Raw genomic sequence first — 25011 nt, forward strand, 5'->3', positions numbered from 1 at the left:
GTGAGTGAGTGTGAGTGGTCAGTGTGTGCTCAGTCACACAGTGAGTGAGTGTGAGTGGTCAGTGTGTGCTCAGTCACACAGTGAGTGAGTGTGAGTGGTCAGTGTGTGCTCAGTCACACAGTGAGTGAGTGTGAGTGGTCAGTGTGTGCTCAGTCACACAGTGAGTGAGTGTGAGTGGTCAGTGTGTGCTCAGTCACACAGTGAGTGAGTGTGAGTGGTCAGTGTGTGCTCAGTCACACAGTGAGTGAGTGTGAGTGGTCAGTGTGTGCTCAGTCACACAGTGAGTGAGTGTGAGTGGTCAGTGTGTGCTCAGTCACACAGTGAGTGAGTGTGAGTGGTCAGTGTGTGCTCAGTCACACGGTGAGTGAGTGTGAGTGGTCAGTGTGTGCTCAGTCACACGGTGAGTGAGTGTGAGTGGTCAGTGTGTGCTCAGTCACACGGTGAGTGAGTGTGAGTGGTCAGTGTGTGCTCAGTCACACAGTGAGTGAGTGTGTGAGTGGTCAGTGTGTGCTCAGTCACACAGTGAGTGAGTGTGAGTGGTCAGTGTGTGCTCAGTCACACAGTGAGTGAGTGTGAGTGGTCAGTGTATGCTCAGTCACACAGTGAGTGAGTGTGAGTGGTCAGTGTGTGCTCAGTCACACGGTGAGTGAGTGTGAGTGGTCAGTGTGTGCACAGTCACACGGTGAGTGAGTGTGAGTGGTCAGTGTGCGCTCAGTCACACAGTGAGTGAGTGTGAGTGGTCAGTGTGTGCTCAGTCACACAGTGAGTGAGTGTGTGAGTGGTCAGTGTGTGCTCAGTCACACAGTGAGTGAGTGTGAGTGGTCAGTGTGTGCTCAGTCACACAGTGAGTGAGTGTGAGTGGTCAGTGTATGCTCAGTCACACAGTGAGTGAGTGTGAGTGGTCAGTGTGTGCTCAGTCACACAGTGAGTGAGTGTGAGTGGTCAGTGTGTGCTCAGTCACACAGTGAGTGAGTGTGAGTGGTCAGTGTGTGCTCAGTCACACAGTGAGTGAGTGTGAGTGGTCAGTGTGTGCTCAGTCACACAGTGAGTGAGTGTGAGTGGTCAGTGTGTGCTCAGTCACACAGTGAGTGAGTGTGAGTGGTCAGTGTGTGCTCAGTCACACAGTGAGTGAGTGTGAGTGGTCAGTGTGTGCTCAGTCACACAGTGAGTGAGTGTGAGTGGTCAGTGTGTGCTCAGTCACACAGTGAGTGAGTGTGAGTGGTCAGTGTGTGCACAGTCACACAGTGAGTGAGTGTGAGTGGTCAGTGTGTGCTCAGTCACACAGTGAGTGAGTGTGAGTGGTCAGTGTGTGCTCAGTCACACTGTGAGTGAGTGTGTGAGTGGTCAGTGTGTGCTCAGTCACACAGTGAGTGAGTGTGAGTGGTCAGTGTGTGCTCAGTCACACAGTGAGTGAGTGTGAGTGGTCAGTGTGTGCTCAGTCACGATGCCTGAGCTGCAGTCACCAGCGAGGACATCAGCTCCCACAAGGTAAGCAACGAGCGACCTCTGATCCCTGCCCCAAGGCCACCCCCCTCCTCCCCTCCCTCACCCAGAGAAACAGGCTGCTGATCCTCAGATTGGGGGGGATTGCTCCCTACACCCCAGTTGTTGCTGTTTGTTTTTGGGGGGCGGTGGAGATTGCAGCCTCCGCTTGTTGCAGACAGACACGGAGACAGAGGGGATGTTTTGAGCGAAGCAACAGGGCTTCCCACAAGATCGTGAGTGTCAGAGCAAAGGTCGGGTGTTGTTTCTGTTTGGTATCTGAATCCTCAAGGCTGTAAGCTGCTGAAACCAGCCATCACTGCTGTGGGTTGCACTGATGTGACTGGCCAGGTTTACTGCTCCACTTGAAGTAGACTTGCTCATGGGAAACACAGTAACATTTGAGAGCACCCAGAGATATATATTTACAACATCAAGAGAGCGCAGATTTAGAGTTGCGGATGGCAAGGTACCGAGACACACCAAGAGGCATTTCTTCACACAGAGAGTAATTCATTCGACAAGTAGCCGGGGCGGGTAGTTGAGGCTGGGTATGCTGAGATCATGAAGGCAGCTCAATGCTGTAATGCGGGAACTAATAGGGTTGATATTTGGGAAGAATGAAATCAAATGGGCCAAGGGGCCGTGGAGTCCTGTAGCTCAGTGGTTAGAGCACTCGCTTTGCAAGTGAGAGACCTGAGTTCAATTCCAGGCAGAGGGCGAAACCTTGGGCAAGTTTCCTTACTCCACACAGAGCCTAATAATAATCCCTCCAAAACCAAAAACAATAATAAATTGGTCATTTTCAATCTACGACTGTTTGTGGGACATTGCTGTGCGCAATTGACTGCCGCGTTCGCCCACAAATATAGTCAATTCACTTTACAGTGTGTTCTGTGAAGCGCTTTGGGACGTCCTCCCGACGTGAAAAGCGCTATATCAAATGCAAGGATTATTATTATTATTAAGGACCTTTGTGATCTCGGCGTGGGATTACCAGCATCAACAACAGCTCTCCCATTGCTGCCCTGTCTGAACTCAGCAAGTGTTGGCCAGGGAACTTTACTATTTGCATGAGGTGCCCTGCAGTTCTGCAATCCAAAGATCATCTTTGCTGTGTTAGTGGGCAAGGGCTTTGAGGCTTGACATGAAAGTGTGAACTGAATGATTGTTTGTTCCCCTGTCTTTCTGTTCTTTTACCCCCTTCAGTTTGCCTTATTTTCCCCAGGTAAAAGGCCAGGAAGCTGACCCACTCTTCGATATCTGTCTGCACTGTTCTGCAAGCAAAAGCCGGGAGATACCAGAGAGTGACTTGCTGGGTGCTTTTCGCTCTTGTTCTCTTCCTGTGGGAACCACTATCCTAAGTGCAGCACTTCCCTCAATGACGCAGCTAGTTATGAGGAGGTTGCAGTGTTGGGCTTTGGTAGTGTTGCACACAAGCTGCTTTGTCTATAACCCTGTGGGTTGGTATATCAATGTGCATGCTGAACTGCGATGTGCGTTTCTTAAATTGGCATCTCTGGCCTGTAAAAATAGATTTTATCGAGTCTGTGTATTGTCCCGATGGTGATGTGGCAAAAGTTTACATACGCCTGGACCTGCTCCCCGAAGGCTCAGAGAGTTTTTTCAGTGAATAGCTGAGTGATGCAGATTGACAGATTCCCTGGTGTATAGTCAGTTGGCCAGTCTCACACAAGGCCACGCGATTAATGCTACAAATGGCTTCTGTGCCCTAGAAGGGGGAAAGGAAAATCAGCTCTGTTTTGTCATTTAGTAACTGTGCACAGGTATCAGCCTGGCTTAGTTGGCAGCACTCTTGCCTCTGAGTCAAAAGGCTATGGGTTCAAGCCCTACATATGTCTGGGCTGACACTTGGTTTGTTGGATGTGCTGTCCTTTGGATGAGACCTTTAACCAATAATAATAATACTTGCATTTGACATAACACATTTGACGAGTTGAAATGTCTCAAAGCGTTTCACAAGATTTGAAGCGCAGTGACTGTGAATTTGTGGGCAAATACAGCAGCCAGTTTGCACACAGAAATGGCCCACAATCAGCCATGAAGTGAATGTCCATTTTTGGGGGGAGGATTTTGCTAATTCTTGCCAAGCTTCTTAATGGACTGCGATCAAACACATCTGTACCAATGCAGATTCACTGGGTCCCCTGGAGACTTTAAATGTTTGATAAAGCAAAATAGTTTTCTTTTTTCTTTTTTTCAGTTATGGAATAAAGACGTGGTATCTTTTTACATATAACCTGGTGCAATTCTGTGGATCTTCATGGATATTTTCGAATATCTCAGTGCGATTTTTAACATTTGGGGAAGGTAAACACTTTATGCTGCTTATGAGAATGTACGAGATTGTTTTCATGTTGACTATATTGTCCTTTTTCCAAAGCGCTTGTTCTGTGCAGGTGTGTAATTCAGCACAGATATCCACATGTTGGTTCATAACCTCTTTGAACAGAAATCCTTAAACCCTCCAAGGTAACATCGTCAAAATATAATGTCCAGATTAAACTTGTAAGCTTTTTCCATAATATTTGGCAAACAGAGTGCAGTGCCTGAGACATTATAGATACACACTGACAGGTTTTGAATAAACAAATTCATTTCTAGATTGAGATTCAACTGTACTTAAATGGAAACAATTAGCCAGGATTTAAACTCAATGTACATAAAGTTCACTGAAGGAGAAAATAAAACCCTTTATTTTCAGAAGGGCACATTAAAAATTTACACACATTGATAGAATACTTAAAAATAGGATATTTTAAAGCTATGCAAAGATGAGGTTTTATATTTTACAGTAGAAAGCCTGATTATGAATATAAAAAATTGTGGATAAAAGGTCTCTCTGTGTGCATGTAAGCTTTTATGTGTCAGTTTGTGTATGTATGTATGTGTGTGTGTCTACCTCTCTCTTTCTGTGTGTGTGTGTGCCTCCCTCTCGCTAATACTCTGCCTCACTGTCTTGCGTCTGTTTCTCCCTCTTTGTTTTGTAATTACCGTGTGTTTTGGTCAGCCAGGTATCTGACAGGTGTGAAACCCGTTGTCATGCTTAAGAGCTATTAATCAGACTGGGAGTTCCACATGTTTATTCCACCTTGCCTGGAAATTTCCCCGTGTGCAGAATAGAACGCGCACTCGTCCCAGAGAACTACACCTTGCTTACCTAGACATGCATTGTCAGTGACCGGATGAACCAGAAGTCAGCCATTGTTTTAGCGCAGGACATGAAAACCGTCCGATGTCCAGATGACTAGCTTGCCATTGACATCCCTTCATGCTTTGTTCATGACAAGCTAAGCAGGAAATAACATAAATAGATGGCAACCTAATGACATAATCAGCCATTTGCTACTTTGGTGCAAAAAGTTGGCCGGTATGTGGGAAGCTAATGGGTGTGTGCATACACAGTGAATGGGGCCCACAGAGTGACGGCCTTATAGCAAATTTGCGCTACAGTGAAAAACATTATAATGTGGCTTGACTATGCACTGATGCTGCATTGCAATGCAAGTCCCAGAAGTGAGAGGACTGTAATAGCCTGCACTGTAATAGCCACCATCCCTCTTGTTCCACTGCACTCAGTTGCCTGGTGTTTAAATAACTCATCAATGAATGTCTTTCCATTTGGAGTTTGTCAGTGTACAGTATCTGGTTGTTAAACCTTGAAGCTAAGCTCAATCTGTAACCTCTTCTTGCTTTGAGATTCGTTGGTGGATACGTACCATTCTATTGGAGATGTGATGGGTCTCTGCCAATTGTTATCAATTTTGGAACTGATTCATATTGCCATGGGTATTGATCACAGCCCATTTCTTCCCCGATTTCTACAGGTAGGACTTAAGAACTTGTGCCTTCTGTTGTGTAATGTCATGATTCAATTAATTTTCTGTGTGAAAACTGTTGACTGAGATCCTTCAAGTAGACTTGTTTACTAAACATTCAAATGGTCAACCTTCAAGAACTGGATAATAATAATAATAATCCTTGCATTTAATATATCGCCTTATCATGGCTTTGAGACGTCTCAAAGCGCTTCACAGAATATACTGTAAAGTGAATTGACTATATATTTTGTGGGTGAAACACGGAGGCCAATTGAGCACAGCAGTGTCCCACAAACAGTCATGGATTGAGTGACCAAATTATTATTATTATTTTAAGTTTATTTTTGTTTTGAAGGGATTATTACCCCTGGAAAACCAATCTGCCAATCGATCAATAAGCGGGTCCTACTTACTGCTGAGAAAACAGAGGTGAATGGAGTAAGGAAACTTGCCTAGCATTTTGGCCTGCCGGGAATCAAACCCAGGTCCTCTCGCTTGCGAGGCGAGTGCTCTAGGAACTAAGCTACAGGACTCCAGAATATGATATTGATGCGTTGCTTGTTTATTCTCTGCGACGTAAGTACGGCCTCTCAGAGAAAGGAATCACTGGAATGCTAACCTAACCCTTAACCTTTTACAACAGCTGGATTCATTTTTTAGCAAGTTTCCAACTCGCATTATTTTTCAAAAAAATATATTTATAAGAATCATAATCCTTGCATTTGATACAGCACCTTATCAAGTTGTTGAGATGTCTCAAAGTGCTTGACAGAATATATTGTAGAGTGGATTGACTGTGTATTTTGTAGATTAATCTTAATATAGTGGAGTGTTCTTCCATCCACACTAGAAGGCCAGGCTGGTGGGCACCCTGCCATGTTAGCGAGAAAGCAGATAGACACAATCAGTCCTTTTAAAGGCAGCAACGCAAGTAAAACAGCATTGTTTGGGTGGATCTGGGAGTTCTCTATTAGCTCTAAAAATACATTGTTTTCTTTCCTTGTTTCATTTTTAATTTTCTTTACGCTTTATGCCCTCTCAGACTCTCTGCATCTCTACCAATTCCTTTGCATTGTGCCCTCTCTTCCTGTTCTCAAAATCTTCCTAGAAACCTGTTCTTTGTGGTTTTGGTTAGCTATCTTCTACCTACCCCTCCTCCCCTCTTACTTGATGATTCTCACCCATCCTCTACCATTGACTTACAGTATAATTTACATTTATGTAACATTTTTCACATCAGGAGGGCATCGCAAATTACTTGACAATGCCATGTAGGCACCCAAGCTGGTGGTAGGAACCGAGGGGGTGGGGAAAGATGACCGAAAGTGCATACAAAGAGGCATGTTTTGAGACAGGCCTTGAATGAGGTGGTGGAGGGAGCAAGTCAGAGTGACTCTGGGATAGAATTCAAGAGAAAAAGAGGCAGAATATCTGACAGACAGGGCAGGAGATGTGAAGTTGGCCAGTTTGCACTGAGTGAAGGGAGAGACCGGGTTGGTAGGGTTTGAGGAGGTGACTCGCAGAGGTAAGGCGACCCATGGAAGGATTTAAAAATGTGAGAAAGAGGATCTTGAATTTAAATATGCTGGGGGGATGGGGAGGCAGTAGAGTTGAGCCAGGAAGGGGTTGATAGACTCATGGAAAATTGAGCTTTGCCATTGTTCAGCCTGGATGTGATAAATTAATAGATGAGGGTCTCAGCAGCCCGAGGGTAGAGTTAGTAACAGAGGTGGGCAATGACCCAGAGGTGAGATATTTTTACTGTGCAATACATTGAGCTATTATATTATTCATTATAATATTTATAATATTATCCTATGTGAAAGGTTTTATGCAAGTGCAAGTACAGCAGTTGCTTTATATTGAAAGGTTAAGACAATAGAGGTCTGAACCTCATTAATGCTTTGGATTGACAGTGAAACCAGATTTCAGATATTACTGTAAGATTTGCCTCCTTATAGAAACTTATGGCTCACAAGAAAGTTATTCGGCCAATAGTCTTTGCTGGCTCTTTTAAGAGCAATCCTCATGTTCCCGTTTGCCTGCCCTTAACGCAAGGCTGGCTTCTTGTGAAAATGTTTTATAATGCATCAGTGCTTTTATGTTCTTTTAGCTTTCATTACATACAGCTTTTGGGTGTGATATCCTTTCCCTGATGACAATACCAGCAATATTAAAAGCCTCTTTGAGAGGAACAGTAACATTGTGGTCTAAAGATCTGCAGTTTGCCCATTAGGGGCACTGAGTGGTAAATTGAGACTCCTTCCTATTAACTGGAAACAGGCCACACTGATCTGCATGAACTACCACTTCCACACAGTTTGTTTCCAGAGTTGTGGGTTGGTGTGACATGTTTCCGGTTTACAGAAAGGAGACCCCACTTCCTACCTGTGAGTCCTTATAAAGGAATCCCGTTACAAATGCCCCACCCATTGTAACTCCTGGGATGGCTCCCGTTCCCATTTCCTGGGCATAGAGTTTACTACAACAACAACTTGCACTTATATAGCACCCCTCATGCAGAGTAGTAGCTTAGAGCTCTTACGAGGCAATGGAGGGGGTGGTGTTATTGTTAAACTATCAGAAGCAATCCTGCGCTCTTCCCAACACCAGGCACTGAACAAACCTCACTTTACCGAGAGACACCCGCTTGGCAGTGCCAGTGACAAGAGAGAGCAAACCTGTGTCTCCGAGGTCTGTCATCTGCAGAGTAATTTAGGTTAGGTCTTTGCTCAGTGCATTAATTGGGTTAAAGCTGTAACGTACAAGCCAGCCTTTTTAAAAACTCCCTTTCAGAGAGCCTAGTCTTCCCAGAATCACAGACAGTTCCCAGCTTGTTTGGTTTGGAAAGAAACCCATTGCACAGACAGGCTTGTCTCACTACAAAGACAGCAGTTGTTTGCTACGGTCCACTAACACTGTGCTGCTGTGACTTGCTTATATTGCCTTCTGGTGCCTCTTTCAGTAAGAGTGGATTTTGATAATTCAGTTCAGTTATACTGGGAGGAAGGAAATGTATGGTCAATGCCTTTATTACTGATCAGCATTTCTCATTGGTGTCTATAGCTCACTGTTATCTTTCTATATTTGGCCCTGGAAAAGTTGTGTCAGTGGAGCACTCCAATTCTTTGAGATATTTGATTCCACAGGTTCTCTCCCACATAGATTGCTTTGTCATTTTGTATGTAACATTAGCTTGAAAAGTAAATGTATCCCGCAGGTAGTGGGAATCAGCTTTATGGATTGTTATATTCAGAAAAGATTATAAACCCAAACCATTTTCATGATACAATTTCAGTTGTGAACTGAAAATATCTCATCTACAACTCCAAAGGGAATTGGTGTGAAAGGTAGTGACTGTGTATTCGCAGGAAAACCTTTTTGCACATAGTCAAGTGAATTAACAATTTGTCTGGAGGATTGTTGGCCAGATTAAATTTGCTTCTCTTTCAAATAGTGTCATTACATTTTTAACATTCATCTGAACAGGTAGACGGGACCTCAGTTTCATGTCACTTGAAGTATGCAATGCTCCCAACACTGCACTGAAGTGTCTAGCTCAATAATAATAATAATCATCTTTTCATTTGATAGAATGCCTTATCACGTCATTGAGATGTCTCAAAGCGCTTCGCAGAATATATTATAAAGTGTGTATTTTGTAGGCAAAATTTGCAATTTGCTGCTGCGTTTCTCCCACAAAATATACAATCAGTTCACTTTACAGCATATTCTATGAAGCTCTTTCAGATATCTCGAAGATGTCATAAGGCACTGTATCAAATGCAAGGATTATTTATTTTTGTTGTAGGTCAAAAGGCTGCATGGGGCTCGAACTCACAACCTTCTGACCCAGAAGCGAATGCTATCAAACTGAGCAAAGCTGACACATGTCCCTAGCAAAATATGTCAAAAGTTATTGAAAACTCAGTGACTGTAGTGAAGATGGGAAACTAATATTCAGAATTTTAATAACAGCCTGGACTGGTTAAGACTTTCATCATGTAGATATACTGTATATCTAAAATGTTATTGTATCTGAGCAACATGTACTAGTAAACAATTCAAGTAAGTAGTGTTCAAGTAAGAATATCTGCAAGTAGTTTTAGATATACCAAAGACCAGATACACCATTTACAACAAAATTACATTTATATAGCGCCTTTCATGTCAGGAGGACGTACCAAGGCGGAACGCCAGTGTGGTCTTTGCTGATTTACCACAGTTCAGGAGTAGTTTTCAACGTTCACACTGCAAATTGGAAATCAGCACTCAAATTGAATACAGAGTCAATGTGATTCCTTTCTGCCATATAAACAAAGTAATAGACTTCAGGAAAAGGCCCATTAAATACAGCCTCTGATTTACATCTTAAACCATCCTGGCCTCCATTATTTGGAATCGGCAGATTCTCTGTATAACTTAACAAAATAGATCACAAGGGAGGTTTAGATGAAGAAGGTCCTTCGTCCCATTTGATCTTATGCTTGCAGAACACCCATCCTACCATGTTCCCATCACAGCATCAAGTTGTTTTTAAATGAGTCCAGTCATTTGTAGTTTGCAGTACCTGATGTTCTGTTCTGTTTGTAGGTGTCTGAGAGGAACGTTATTCTGTTTGTGGTCATTACAAGTCAAGAGGAACTGCAGAGCAGAAATATTGTGTGCGTCTTGTTCTCCCTCTGGAGTGCTCTGGATGTGTTCAGGTGAGCGGACAGATAGATGGTAACTGGAGTAAATATAACAATTGTAAAATAATGAATAATCCTTGCATTTGATTTAGCACTTTTCACATCTGGAGGTCATCTCAGAAGGCTTCACAGGATTTTCCTATAATGTGTATTGTTTTGTTGGTGATTGCTTCTAGCCAATTTGCACACAGCAATGTCTCACAAACAGCCATGAAATGAAAGACGAATTGTATCTGGGGATTGTTGATAAGAATATTGGGAAAAACTTCCTTCACTTTTCAAATCATGCTTTGAGATCTTTATCGTTGACATGAAGAGGCAGATGAGACCTTGGTTTAACATCTCATCTGATGGATGGCGTCCCCAACAACGTAGTGCACCCCCAGCACTGTATTGGAAATCAGCCTTGTCCGACGTGAGAGTGAAAGTGCTACTAAATGAGCTGGACTGAGTCCTAAGTGACCAGTCTGTTTGTTACACAACTCTCAGCAGAGTTAATATAGATGCAAGCGGTGTTATCAAACGATTGTCACTATTGAGGCCCATATTAGTCTTATTCTGGCCTCAACACAGCAAAATGTCAACCTTGCTGTGTGTCAGGTAATCGAAACACACAGTCACATTCACATACACACACACAGTCACACCCACACAAACCCTCCCACACACACACACACAGTCACACACACACACACAGACTCACACTGACACACAAACACAGTCACACTCACAGTCTCTCACTACGTTTCCCGAGGGGACGTGTAATAACCAGTGAGTTACGGTTCCACCTCCTCCTCCCTGGCTCCCAGTGACGCTTCCTCGCGGCCCAGCCTTCGTCACCGTCCTGGGCACGCACAGCTCCTGGTGACCCTGGCAGAGGGGGCCCGGGGAGCAGCAACCTCCACACAGTGGACTCCAATGATAACATGTCTTCTGTGCCACTATCAGGGCATGGAGTGCCACCTTGTGACAAGTTTTATTATAAGTTCCTGTGGTTGGCCACCACTGTTTTTAGTTAGAGTTCTATAGAAAGAGGAAGTGAGTAAAAGCATTAACGTTTGACTGCAGCTCTGAAAAGTTGGAACTTTTATTTGTATACAGGGCACAGAAACACTAGCCTTCTGAGGACTGACATGTCAACGTACGTCATATATAATACAGGGCAGCTCCATTATAATACGCTTCTCAACTGGAATTTAGTTATAATGCAGTTTTGGTGCAGACTTCATTCAATGTGCAATCGCACTGTGTCCTGCTCATGCCCCAGGTGCATTTGATATAGTGCCTTATCATGATTTCGAGACGTCTTAAAGCGCTTCACAGAATATACTGTAAAGTGAATTAACTACATTTTGTGGGCGAAACACGGCTGCCAATTATGCAGAGCAGTGTCCCACATACAGTTGTGGATTGAATATAGGAACATAAGAACATAGGAAATAGGAGCAGGAGTAGGCCCTTCGGCCCCTCGAGCCTGCCCCGCCTTTCAGTAAGATCATGGCTAATCTTCTAACCTAACTCCATCTGTCCGCCTTATCCACATATCCCTTAAAGCCTCTACCCTTTAGAAATCTATCAATCTCAGTCTTGAATATGTTCAAGGACTGAGCATCTACAGCCTTCTGGGGTAGAGAATTCCATAAATTCACTACCCTCTGAGTGAAGAAGTGTTTCCTCAACTCTGTTCGAAAAGGCTGACCCTTAATCTTAAGAATGTGACCCCAGTTATAGATTCTCCTATCAGGGAAAACAATCTCACACTGTCTACTCTGTCAAGCCCCATAAGAATCTTATATGTTTCTATAAGATCACCCCTAATTCTTCTATATTCTAGAGAATATAGGCCTGGTTTACTCAACCTATCCTCACAGGTCAATTCCTTCATGCCAGGAACTAACCCAGTGAATCTACCTGCACCCTTTCTAAGGCGAGTATGTCCTTCGTTAAATAAGGAGACCAAAACTGTACACAATATTCTAGGTGCAGTCTCACCAAGGCCCTATACAGTTGCAGGAAGACTTCCCTACTCTTGTATTCTAACTCTTTTGCAATAAGCGCCAACACGCCATTAGCCTTCCTAGTTGCTTGCGGTATCTGCAAACGAACTTTTTGTGACTGGTGTACAAAGACACCCGAATCCCTCTGAACACAAACACTATCTAGTCTTTCCTTCTCCAGGAAATAATCTGCTTTTCTGTTTTTACTACCTAGGTGAATAATTTCACACTTCCCCACATTATATTCCATTTGCCACCTTCTTGCCCACTCACCTAGTCTATCTATATCCCTTTGCAATCTTTTTGTGTCATCCTCAGAGCTTACTCTCCCACCTAGCTTAGTATCATCCGCGAATTTAGATATTTTAAGTTCTATGACCTTGTCTAGATCATTGATATAGATTGTAAATAGTTGAGGCCCAAGCACTGATCCTTCTTTCTCCTACTCTACTTAAATAGTGGTGTTACCGTTGCGATCTTCCAATCAATGGGAACCATTCCAGAATCCAGAGAATTTTGGAATATCAAAAACAAGTCATCCACTATCTCAGCAGCCACCTCTTTTAAAACCCTAGGATGCAGGCCATCAGGTCCAGGGGATTTGTCATTTTTCAATCCCAACAGTTTCCCTAGCACTAATTCCTTACTGATATTAATTTCCCTGCTCACTAACATTAGCTTCTTGGTTTCCCTCTATTTTTGGTAAGTTTTCAGTATCTTCTAATGTGAAGACAGAAGCAAAGTATTTGTTTAAGGACTCTGCCATATCTTTATCCCCCATTATAATTCCTCCTGTCTCTGCCTGTAATGGACCCACATTCACTTTTGATAGTCTCTTCCTCTTTATGTATTTGTAAAAACTCTTGCAGTCTGTCTTTATGTTCCTAACTAGTTTGCCCTCATAATCCATTTTCTTCCTTCTAATCAGTTTCTTAGTTTTTCTTTGTTGGTCTCTGAAGCCCTCCCAATCCTCAGGTGTACTGCTCTTTTTGGCAGTATTATAGGTCTTTTAATTTTATACTTTCCCTAACTGTTCTAGTTAGCCATGGTTGAACCACTTTACCCGTGGTATTTTTATTTCTCAAGGGAATATGTGATCACTGGGAATTATGTATTATATCTTTAAAGGTTTGCCATTGCTGGTCTACCGTCATGTCCTTTCATCTTATTTCCCAGTTTATTTTAGCTAAATCTCTCTCATACCTGCAAAGTTTGCTCTATTTAAATTTAGGACCCCTGCTTCAGACTTAACTACATCACTCTCTAACTTAATGTTAAATTCCATCATGTTATGGTTACTGCCCGAGAGGAGCCTTAACTTCCAGATTGCTGATTAGCCCTATTTCATTACATAAAACAAGATCTAGGATCGCCTGTTCCCTGGTTGATTCCTTAGCATACTGATTTGGAAAACTATCTCTAATGCATTCTATAAACTCCTCCTCTAACTTACTTTTGTCAATTTGGTTTTCCCAATCTATATGAAGATTAAAATCACCCACTATTAGTATATTTCCTTTGCTACATGCTCCACTAATTTCCTGGTTAATAATCTACGTATTACTGTGACTGCTGTTCGGGGGTCTGTAAACTACTCCCACTAGTGTTTTCTGCCCCTTGACAAGGTTAAAGCCTGAGGCTTCTCCGCCACTCTCTCTGGGGTCCCCTTACCTGCCTGACTGTCAGTCACCCAGTCCTGTCCCTGACTAGTAACGTAATCTGTACGTTCCCTGAGCCTCAAGGGAGTGACTGGCTCCAGGATGAAACTATCCAGGAAGCTCTCACTTTCCCTAACTGCGCAATGTCTGCACCTCAGATTCCAGCTCAGCTACTCTGAGCTGGAGCTTCCTCAGTTGCAGACACTTGCTGCAGATGAAGTCACCCGGGCTCAGACTACGTGGAGTCCTGTAGCTCAGTGGTTAGAGCACTCGCTTTGCAAGCGAGAGACCTGAGTTCAATTCCAGACAGGGCGAAACCTTGGGCAAGTTTCCTTACGCCACACGCCTAATAATAATCCCTCCAAAACCAAAACCAATAAGAAATTGGTCATTTTTAATCTACGACTGTTTGTGGGACATTGCTGTGCACAATTGGCTGCCGCGTTCGCCCACATATATACAGTCAATTCACTTTACAGTGTGTTCTGTGAAGCGCTTTGGGACGTCCTCCCGACATGAAAAGCGCTATATCAAATGCAAGGATTATTATTACCCTCCATCAACTCCCACATACCTCAGTCCTCGCACATCACCTTCCATGCCATTCTTTCCTCTCTCTCTCACTCTGGATTTTAGTTTTTTTTTTAAAAAAATTATAAGTTTAAAAAGTTTTTTGTTGGTTTTTTATTAGTGTTGTTGTTTGTGTTGTTTGTGTTGTTGTTAGTGATGTTGTTTGTGTTGTATTGTTTGTGTCGTTGTTTGTGTTGTGTTGTTGTTAGTGTTGTTTGTGTTGTTAGTGGTGTTGTTTGTGTTGTATTGTTTGTGTTGTTGTTTGTGTTGTGTTGTTGTTAGTGTTGTTTGTGTTGCCGTTTGTTCTACATTTTCCCTGGTTTAGTTGTTTAAGTATAACGTCACACTGATGTCACTTGTCGTTTTTCTACACCACCCACTCTACCCCACTCCACCCCCACACCACCACACTCTACCCCACTCCATCCCCACTCCACCCCATACCACTACACTCTACCTCACTCCCCCCCCACTCCACCACCACACTCTACCCCACTCCATCCCCACACCACCACACTCCACCCCCACTCCATCCCCACTCCACCCCCATACCACTACACTCTACCTCACTCCCCCCCCACTCCACCACCACACTCTACCCCACTCCATCCCCACACCACCACACTCCACCCCCACTCCACCCCCACACCACCCCACTCTACCCCACCCCCACACCGCCACCACACTACCTGACTCCACCCCCACACCACCGCCACTACATCTCCACACTCTACCCCACTCCACCCCCTCTCCACCACACCCCCACTCTACCCCCACTCTGTTCCCCACTCCACCCCCACTCCACCCCCACCCCCCTCGGAAAGAGACAGTTGTCTAACAACCAGACTCCTACTTAAAGATAGCTAAAGAGAGGCTTGTGGAGTAAGGAAACTTGCCTAATATTTCACCCTGCCTGGGAATCCAACCCAGGTCCTCTCGAGTGCTCTAACCACTAAGATACAGGATTCCATATTAATCACCCATTGCCCCCCTCCCCCGGTTACAAAACCTGACAAACATGTCACCTTGGTGCCAGCTCAGCTCCAAGGGGGTCCCACTTACCTATTTACCCCCCTCCCCCAAGGCATGCTGTTGATGACTTTGAATAGATTTTATTTTAATCTTTAAGAGCAGCCTGTGCATGCCACTGTGAAAGATAATAATCCCTCCAAAACAAAACAAAACAAAAAACAATAATAAATTGGTCATTTTCAATCTACGACTGTTTGTGGGACATTGCTGTGCGCAATTGGCTGCCGCGTTCGCCCGCAAATATACAGTCAATTCACTTTACAGTGTGTTCTGTGAAGCGCTTTGGGACGTCCTCCCGACGTGAAAAGCGCAATATCAAATGCAAGGATTATTATTATCATTATTATAATAATCCTTGCATTTGAATCCTGTGAAGTATTTTGAAACGCTTTAATGATATGAGGGATCTTATCACATCATTGAAGCATTCGAAAATACTTCACAGGATTTGCTGCAAATTGCAGTGATGTGCACCAAGCATTTTAGATTGGCTTATAATAAAGGAACCACTTCAAAAACAGAATGGGCTTTCCTGTGAAAGGGACAGTTCTGTTTCCTCTCCACAACTGCACATCTTACAACATTGAAATGTACACTGTTCATGTACATGTGCAGTTTGCATTTTATTGGTACCTCTATTCAATACAAAATTTTTAACTAATATCGGAAACATCGCCCGAGTTACTCCTTTACTCAACCAGAATGTCTGTCATGACATCAAGTCCTGGATGAGAAGCTAACTTCTTCAGCTGAACGTCAACAAGACCGAGGCTCTCCTGATTGGTTCCCGTCAGCACCTCCACACCTCAGGCGCTGACAGCATCACCATCCATGGTTGCACACTCCACCTCACTGAGCCAGTCCAGAACCTTGGGGTCTTGTTTGACCCTCAACTATCCTTTCTACCCCCACATCCGTGTCATGACCCGCTCTGCCTTCCCCCACCTCCACAACATTGCCCGGCTCTGCCACTGTCTCACACCGCAGGCCACCGAAACCCTCATACATGCATTCATAACATCCAGGCATGACTGTGCAAATGCCCTGCTTGTCAGCCTCCCCAACTCCTACCTCCACAGGCTGCAGATCATCCAGAACTCTGCAGCCCTTGTCCTCTCCGGCACCAGGCTCTGTAACCCTATCACCCCTATCCTCGCCCAATTCCACTGGCTTCCCATCACACAGAGAATACAGTTCAAGATCCTGGTCCTCACCTTCAAAGCCCTCCATGGCCTTGCTAACCCCTACTTTTGCAACTTCCTAACCCCGTATCATCCTGCTTGCTCCCTCCGCTCAGCTGGCTCCGGCCTGCTTCACATTCCCCCGCCTCGCACCTCCCACCATTGGCAGGTGGGCCTTCTGCCACTCTGCCCCTACCCTCTGGAACTCCATCCCGCAGTCCCTCCGCATCGCTTCCTCCCTTGCCTCCTTCAAGACCCATCTCAAGACCCTCTTCTTCGACCGTGCTTTCAATTACGCTCCTTCCCCCCTGCCCTCCCTCCCCAATGCCGACCCCCAGCTCGGGTCCGAAACACTTATTGTCCAGCGCCTTGGGATGTCCTCCTGATATGAAAAGAGCTATACAAAAGTAATTTTGTATTGTTGTTGTTGCTGTTGTTGTTTTTGCAATTCTATGCAATAAACCTTTATTGCTGTAATATTAGCTTTCATTTCAGTGAGCTGAAACTTGCAAACCAGCTCACCCAGGTAGAAAGGAATTTCCATGGACGTACCGAGAAATACAAGAGCAAAATGTGCATTGGTTAATAGGATGTGGGCCATAGGGGCAAAGGCGAGAGAGAATATATAAAAACATTTATGATTTACTATGCTCTCTTTGAAACTCCCTGTGCAGATAACCTTCCATGGACTGTCCAGCGCCTTGGGAAGTCCTCCTGACTTGAAAGGCGCTATACAAATGTAATTTTGTTGTTATTATTACTTTTCTCTTGAATTGTTTTTAATTTGAAAGCAACTAATGAATCCTGTTCTTTTAATATTCTAGATATCCATACCTCATGCTGTCACTCATAACAACTGATTTACATATTTTATCATGGATTCATCATTCTCTTTGGATCCCTCTCTACCCCCTGGCAGTGATGGCAGAAGGTAATTTGCTTTCATCCAAGACACTGATTGAATAAAGGAATATCTCGGACACTCTTTCTGATCTTAGTTAAAAATTTAGTATTGAATAGAAGTATCTGGATGTAAAAGAGATAAAACACCCTCCAACCCCTTCCCCTTCCAGGCAAAACTGTTTTCAACTGCTGGTTTGTACAGGACAGTGACTTCATGGTCAGTACAATCTGGCCTGGTTATAACGTGCTTCTTGATAGTATGGATATCCGTTATAATGCAGTTGCAGGTAGATCCCATTAACTGAGTAGCCAGTTTCTGTGTGCCAGTTGACTTTCATAAGAAATAGTACTCATCTTTGCATTTGATATCCTGTTTTATAACATTGTTGAGACGTCTCAAAGCGCTTCACAGTATAAAGTGTAAAGTGGATTGACTGTTTATTTTGTGGGTGAATATTGGGCTAAAATGGATGACTTTTGACTCATCAGATTGCTGTCAACATCACTTCCTGTTTTGCTGCACATGGACAAAGCAGGAAGTGATGTCGATGGTGACCTGATGAACAGGACATTGGTCATATTTATTTTACAGCATGAACCTGCTGGAAAACAGGGTCAAGGGATCTTTTATCATGTCTCCTAGTAGCAAACATGGGATATTATGGAACCCAAATGCAATATTATTCATTTAAGGTCCTTGCCCTCACCAATAAATCTCTTTATGCCCTAGCACTTAGAGAAGGGAGTTTTTAAAATTGGTCACTCATTTTATGGCTGTTGGTGGGACATTGCTGAGTGCAAAATTAGCTATTGTGTTTGCCTATAAATACACAGTCACTGCACTTTACAGTAAATCATGCTAAGTGCTTTGAGACCTCAACAACGTGAGAAGGTCCTGTAGCAAATGCAACATTTATTATTATTATAGTATCTTTCTATCTCTCTGATCTGTTCCTGCCTGACTCCTCTGCTCGCCTCCTCCGCTCAGCTAACTCCAGCCTGGTGTATGCCGTTCGCCCCGTCATCAGCCAAGCCTTCAGGTTCTGTTTGTGTGTCAACCTGGCTTAGTTGCTAGCACTCTGGTCTACGAGTCAGAAGATTGTGGGTTCAAGCCACACGTCAGGTTGTTGGAATTCATATAGTGTAAGATGACACTCCAATGCAGTGTTATATGAAATGCAAAGATTATTATTCTCAATCACTTTCACAGTAAATATGGCAAGGGACTCAGAAATATTTACCATTCTATCTAATTTTTGGTACATCCATCGACCACGTTGTAACATTCTTGCCCATTTGGTGCTTTTGGGCTTTCAGTGTTATATGCTGGCCCAACAGACCCTCGTCAACTTGAGCTGCTTCTTGTCCTTGCACTCAGTTGAACACTTTCTGCTAGAGAGCTGTACAAGCATGACATTTCCATTCTCTGCAGACTGGTTCTGTCAACCAGGACCTTGTTGCATTTTGCCCACAAAATATACAGTCAATTCACTTTACAATATATCCTGCAAAGCCCTTTGAGACGTCTCGAAGACGTGATAAGGCACTATATCAAATGCAAGGATTATTATTATTATTTAGCACTCATTTCAAAAGCAGCTTTGAATTTGATGTGACTGGAAATTGGGTAGAGTCTGTCAGAGTTTTTTTTTCACATTAAGTGATGGGGCTTTCATCCTTTATCCCCAAGCAGGAGTCACACCACGTTTTTTTTAGAGGTGAATAGGGCAGTGTTGCACTGTTATTCAGTGCCTGTAATACCCAGTGTGGCCACCTTTAAACTTGCTGCACTCAAAGCTTTAAAATGCAGTAACCAAGTCGAGGGTGACTCTCTACGTATGTGACCAACCTCAACCTCTTTGATGTAGGTGGACCCAATACCAGTTGATAATTATTGACTGAATTTCTGCTGTTTGACAGATTGAATGTGATAATTATCAAATGGAAACAAAACACAAAATACTGCAGATGCTGGAAATCCGGAAATAAAAACAGAAGTCACTGGGAACACTCAGCAGGTCAGGCAGCAACTATGGAGAAAGGAAAGTGAGTCAACGTTTCGGGTCCACGACCCTTCGTCAGAACTGGGGCATGTTGGGAGGGAGAGGCTTTTAAGGGATAACAGATGTCCTCTACCCCATTTTCTCCTTTGTCTTCCTTGCCCTGTCCCCCCTCTCCATGAGCCCTTAAAACCCTCTCCCCTCATCAACATGCCCCAGTTCTGACAAAGGGTCGTGGACTCGAAACATTGACTCACTTTCCTTTCTCCATAGGTGCTGCCTGACCTGCTGAGTGTTCCCAGCGACTTCTGTTTTTGTTTTCAGTTATCAAATAGAATTGGTTGTGAAACATCATGTTTTCCATCCATTTCTCTCGTCACACCCACGCACTCACTTTCACAATCTCCTTCTCTCCATCTTTCCCACCTCTCTCTCTCTCACACACACTCTCATGCCCATTCTCAATTAAATGTAAGGCTTCCTCTTAGGCTTAATTATTGTCTTTTCTTTTATCTAGGAATTGCCATTTACCAGGCATTGCCGTACTTTGAAGCCCTGGGCACTTATTCCTTCCAGTTGGCATGGCCTGTTGGCGCTGTGATCCATTTCCCATACATACTACAGCTGTACATTATAATACTTATTCTCGGTAAGTCTGAAATGCTTCGTTTCCCCTAATATGTCACAACTGTACAGTTGTGTGGTGTGTTGCTGCCCCAACATGCTGTAGCAAGGATTATCGCAGTGTGGGTTTATGCCTACAGGCAAAGATGTTAATCTGAATGGAGCGATCAGGAGTGGTAGTCTGATCCAGGTGCTCCCATACAGGAAGGGGCAGGTTGGAGGACAATTATTTCACAACTCCCCTCCCATTACTTAACAAGCCTTGTAGTATTTAATAGGGGTAGAGACCTTGGAGCATGTCTTGGAAACTGTGTGTCCTTTGGGGGAGAAATTTACTGAGGTAAGGAAATGGAAAGAGGAACAGTGTATGAGTTGATAAGATATGCTGTGGGTGAAGTGCCCCTATTGCACACAGTTGTGCAGAAAGTGTATGTGTCCCTCGGATGTTTTGCAATGTTTACTTAATCTATTTACGGAAAGTAATGTAGTTTCCTGAAAGGGAATTTATACCTGCATTTAGCATCAAATAATGATAATAATTTGGTCACTTAATCCACGACTGTTTGTGAGGCACTGCTGTGTGCAATTGGCTGCCACGTTTTGTCCACAAAATATAGTCAGTTCACTTTACAGTATATTCTGTAAAGCGCTTTGAGACATCTTGAAGATGTGATTAGGTGCTATATCAAACGCTATATTATTATTTGCCAAATTCTGGATGCTCCGAATTACTAAAGAAATAGAGTAAATCTAAACCAAGGTAAAATTTATAACCCAGTGATGCTGCATTTCAACAAAGTCTTGTTCTTCAACCTTAAAGCACATAGTCAAAAGCAGGATTCCAGGCTTATTTTTCTACTGCAATATTTTGAGTTCAAGACACTGTATTCTGACATTCTGCTGTTTATCACGACATTTAGGCACGTACGTCAGCTGCCAGCAGTTCTACGAAGAACGAAAGAAACTCATGAGGAAGTGCGTTGTGAAGATCAAGCAAAAGTAAATGGATTTGGATTGTCGTCAATGGCATTTAACAGCACTGCCAGCAATTCAGTAATGAGCTTGAAGTTCAAAGGTCTAAGCTGGATTGCAATAATGCACGGTGTCAACAGAGCCCACCTGAGCCATTAGCTAGTTGAACATCTTATGGAGCTCAATATAGGACAATACTGTGCATCGTGAGAATTAATTATACAACGAAGGGTTGATAGTTTTAAAAAGTATTACACTGATGAATTGGCGCATCACATTTGTGACATTGTTAATCCCTTGCTTCTGCTGCAGCTCCAATTCACATGTTAATATCTATTCAGACATTTTACTTTGAACACAAATTGAATAGCTAAAACACAACTAAGTCTGGCCTGTCATGTTCAGCGTTAACTACTAAGCAATTGTATCAACAACAACAACAACAAGATTACATTTGTATAGCGCCTTTCACGTCGGGAGGATGTCCCAAGGCTCTGGTATCAGTTCTGTCTCAGGGCCTGGCTTCACAAGCGGTCTAGTGCAATCTGGGGATGCTTGCACAATTGTGGTGTATGAATCATTGAAGAAAGCCAACAGTTTACAGCTGCAGCAAATTCTGTGACAGTTACAATTCCAGAATTATTCTACCCAGTAGTTCCTAGTCAACCTGATTCATTTCTGAGAATGAAGAATGAGTCCATGGTAGGGGTATGTGTTTGCCATTTCAAGGAATCCTGCAGTGTTGAACATTGATTGAAGAAGTGCATGATGCATCTGATATTTAGATGTTAAGTAGAAAGGGAGCATTGAGAAACTACTGTGCCCTTTTTTCAGCAATTGTCCAGAATTGGAGAAGATTTCAACGTTGAGTTTTACAATATTCCTGATGCTTTCCTATCCACCTCCGCCACTGCCCCTCCCCCAGGCTCCCATAACGTCCATGTCTTTATAATGCCAGGCTTGACTATATTAATACCCTGCACAGCAGACAACACAGCACTTCCCTATGCAAGCTGCAGACCACCCAGAGCTTTGCAGCCAGTGTCCAATATAGTTAGGGATATGGACCTCAAATTTACTTACTGAAAATCCAAAATGTGTGCAGAAAAACAGCCAGCTCACTTCAAAATGTCAGCTAGCTCCTCGCCTGCTAAACAATACACTTTCTGGGTCAGCAGGTCACCACTAATATCACTTTCCACGCACTGCACATGCGCAGTGAATACACAAGTTAAGGACTGACCAGCAATAACATCCTGTTATAAGGCTGTTACAGAATTAATGGACCCTCTTCTCTCCCCCCACCCCCCACCTCAACCAGCAGGTTTCTCCTGGTGCCCTGGCCAACAATCCTCTCAAATTAAAAAAAAAATTGGCCATTCACTTCATGGCTGTGAGAATTTGCTGTGAGCAAATTGGCTCGTTTCATCTGCAAAAAAACAGCCACTATCCTGTGATCTGCTTTGTGATGTCCCCCAGAATTGAAAAGCGTTACATCAAATGTAAGGATTTTTATTATTGTGTTGTCTGAATAAATATTTGAATGACCCTGTTTTACTGCGAGGATGGTGGGATTTCAGCACTAGAGGGCAATGTGGAGACAGAAAAGCCACGGAGCAATGGATGGAGCAGGCAATGCAAATGTGTTTCTTAAAAAGAAAACTCATTTATCAGTTTTTTTTTAATGTTGTTTTTAAATATCGTTGTCATGGTCGATTAAAGTGCTGAATAATCATTTCTGTTCTGGGGCCAGGAGACCCAGAGTAGATGGGTTAACTGAAGCAATTTTGCAAGGTTGTTAATCACAGTGCAGGTTCTCTGGGCATTTAACAGTTGTACTTCAGCAACAAAAATGCTGGATTCTACTGAGCAAAGCTAAACATTGTGATATTGCTAAACATTCGGGTATGAGAAATGTTTTGTGTCATCTCTTAAGATCCCATAAGATTTTTCAAAAACAGTAGGGAATTTCTCCTGGTGTCCCAGCCAACAATCCTCCAGATCAAAATTGGTTGTTCACATTGTGGCTGTTTCTGTGGATAAATTAACCTAAAAAATACAGACGGCCTATACTTCACTGTAAAGTCCTGTCAAGTGCTTTGTGATATTTCAATGATATATGCGCTACATCACATGCAAAGGTTATTGTTATTTTATTACATGTTCCAACACAGATATACAAAAGGTTATCACTAACTAAGCAATTATAGCAAAACATTTAGGCTTTTAGTGTGGTCCCATGTTCGGTGGATTAAGCAGGAGATATTCCACCTGGTCTAAAGTTACTTTTGATTAGTTTTTCCTAGGGTCCAGAATTTAACTACAACACAACCTTCATTTTGAAGCTGTTTTTCTATATGGTCTATTAACCTTGTCTAATACAAATTAACATGTATTGATTTTGTACCTAAACATTAAATATTTTTATTTTAAAATAAAGAATCTAAAACACAAATGTAATTTGTTGTTGTTAACTCTGCAAACCAAAGCCTTAATAAGTAGGGTGGTCCTATCTGGCCAAGCAATGGGAAGCTTGCCAAACAGTGCTCCCAATTGGAAGCAGTGAAGTTCTAACTGGTTAAACTCTAGCAGCACTCAAACCCATACTTCAAACCCCCAGTGCCAACCCCCACCCCAATTTAGGTTTAATTTAGTGATAGCATGTAGAACACATCTGCCAGTGAAAGTGTTCATCTCTATCAGTACAGTGACTGGTTCTCTAATTATATTTACATTCCTGTGCAGCAACTGCAAACACTCTTACAACCACAGTGCTTCTTTGTGACCTTTACAGGGCTGTTCCAGTCTGAAGCAGCAGAGTTTGCAGAACATTTTAACAGATACTTTCCAGCCACTTTTTGAATCAATGTCAAGGATGCAGGAATTTCAAGTTGGGACCGCTCTTGACAGTTACCGAATGTGAATTTGCTTCTTTGGCCACCTCCAGTCTTATGTTTTTGGTGACGAACGAGAATTTTCACATGAAAGAGGTTAGAAGTGAGGTGACACCATTCCTGAAGACACAGGAGTCCTGAGGCACACACACAGCTACTACATATTTGACAGATCTCGGCAGAGTGCAAAGATATTTTAATCCATAATTGTATTGAGTAATTGTGGAGCATCAAACGTGGAATAGCTGGGTCAGTTTTCATGTTTATTTCATTATCCTCTGGCTACAATTCCAAAGAACAGAGAATTTATATTGATATTGTTAATAATACCATGCGTGGCTTGAAACAATTTGTTTCTCAAACAGGTAAATGAGGTCTTGTTGACACATGCTGCAGTACAAATGCCAGCTGATCAATATGCAAGTTCTCGAGCTAGCTTTGCATCAGTGCCAGGAAATAGCTTGGTTTCAAGATGAACGCGTTGAGCTTTCAGCCACCAGAGTGCATCATCAAGTTCCCATTCTGTCGGTTCATAGGAAATTCTAACTCGCTGCCAAAGAAAGGCTTCCATTTCATCAACAACTTGGAAGCTACCAGCCATATGCTCGAGTCCAGGTGGCCTTCTTCTTAAATTCAGGCAAGAATCGTAATGCCAGCAGAGTAGCTGTAAAACACGCAAAAAGGGCACTGGTTACAGAATAGTACAAATAACAGTGCACGTTTAACTTTCCTTAACCTTTCCATATCCTTCAGATGAGAATTAAAACCGAGGTCCATCTGCCTGTTCCAGAGATGCTAAAGATTCCTCGAAAAGGGAGTTTCTCCCGGTGTCCTGGCAAGAATATCTGCAGATTAACCTGTCGTTCATTCATGGTTGTTTATGGAACATAACTGCACAAATTTATTTTACTTACTAATTGTCTGACATATGCTTAAACCTAACGCTTAAGAGTGTCCAAACCAGACAGAGTTCCACACATGTACCCCACCTACACATTGGAATATCCCTGGAAATGGAATGTGCATTCTCCCTGTGGAGGGACAGACCTTGTTTACCTAATTCCAGAGAGTATTAGGTGCATGTTGGTGAGAGCCAAGGCTTTGCATAAATTGGCTGCCTTGCTTACCAACAAATAGTCACTACACTTCACAGCAAATACCCATA

At 43.1% G+C, this 25011-nt stretch overlaps 2 protein-coding genes across 2 annotated transcripts in view; one reads left to right on the top strand and one right to left on the bottom strand.

The window, feature by feature from the left end:
- Positions 1-1415: 1415 nt before the first annotated feature.
- Positions 1416-23400, top strand: hacd4 (3-hydroxyacyl-CoA dehydratase 4). The gene is made up of 7 exons (XM_007900008.2): positions 1416-1488; positions 3707-3813; positions 5203-5330; positions 9918-10030; positions 17278-17384; positions 19874-20005; positions 20901-23400. The coding sequence occupies exons 1-7, from the start codon at positions 1445-1447 to the stop codon at positions 20981-20983; spliced, it is 714 nt and encodes a 237-aa protein (XP_007898199.1). The 5' UTR covers positions 1416-1444; the 3' UTR covers positions 20984-23400.
- A 625-nt stretch (positions 23401-24025) lies between these two features.
- focad (focadhesin) overlaps positions 24026-25011 on the bottom strand; it is a 101385-nt gene continuing 100399 nt past the window's right edge. The window contains 1 exon segment of the mRNA XM_042345172.1: positions 24026-24510. Within this exon segment, the coding sequence (XP_042201106.1) occupies positions 24437-24510 (74 nt within the window). The 3' untranslated portion in view covers positions 24026-24436.

This window comes from Callorhinchus milii, unplaced genomic scaffold (assembly GCF_018977255.1).
Source record: "Callorhinchus milii isolate IMCB2004 unplaced genomic scaffold, IMCB_Cmil_1.0 Scaffold32, whole genome shotgun sequence".
Taxonomy (NCBI): Eukaryota; Metazoa; Chordata; class Chondrichthyes; order Chimaeriformes; family Callorhinchidae; genus Callorhinchus; species Callorhinchus milii.

What these genes read in the sequence shown, in the direction of transcription:
- hacd4 (XM_007900008.2), top strand. Translation starts at nt 1,445, where the DNA reads ATGCCTGAGCTGCAGTCACCAGCGAGGACATCAGCTCCCACAAG. An exon ending in TTCTTCCCCGATTTCTACAG is followed by an intron (nt 5,331 to 9,917) that starts GTAGGACTTAAG and finishes TTCTGTTTGTAG; the next exon opens with GTGTCTGAGAGGAACGTTAT. An exon ending in CATTATAATACTTATTCTCG is followed by an intron (nt 20,006 to 20,900) that starts GTAAGTCTGAAA and finishes CACGACATTTAG; the next exon opens with GCACGTACGTCAGCTGCCAG.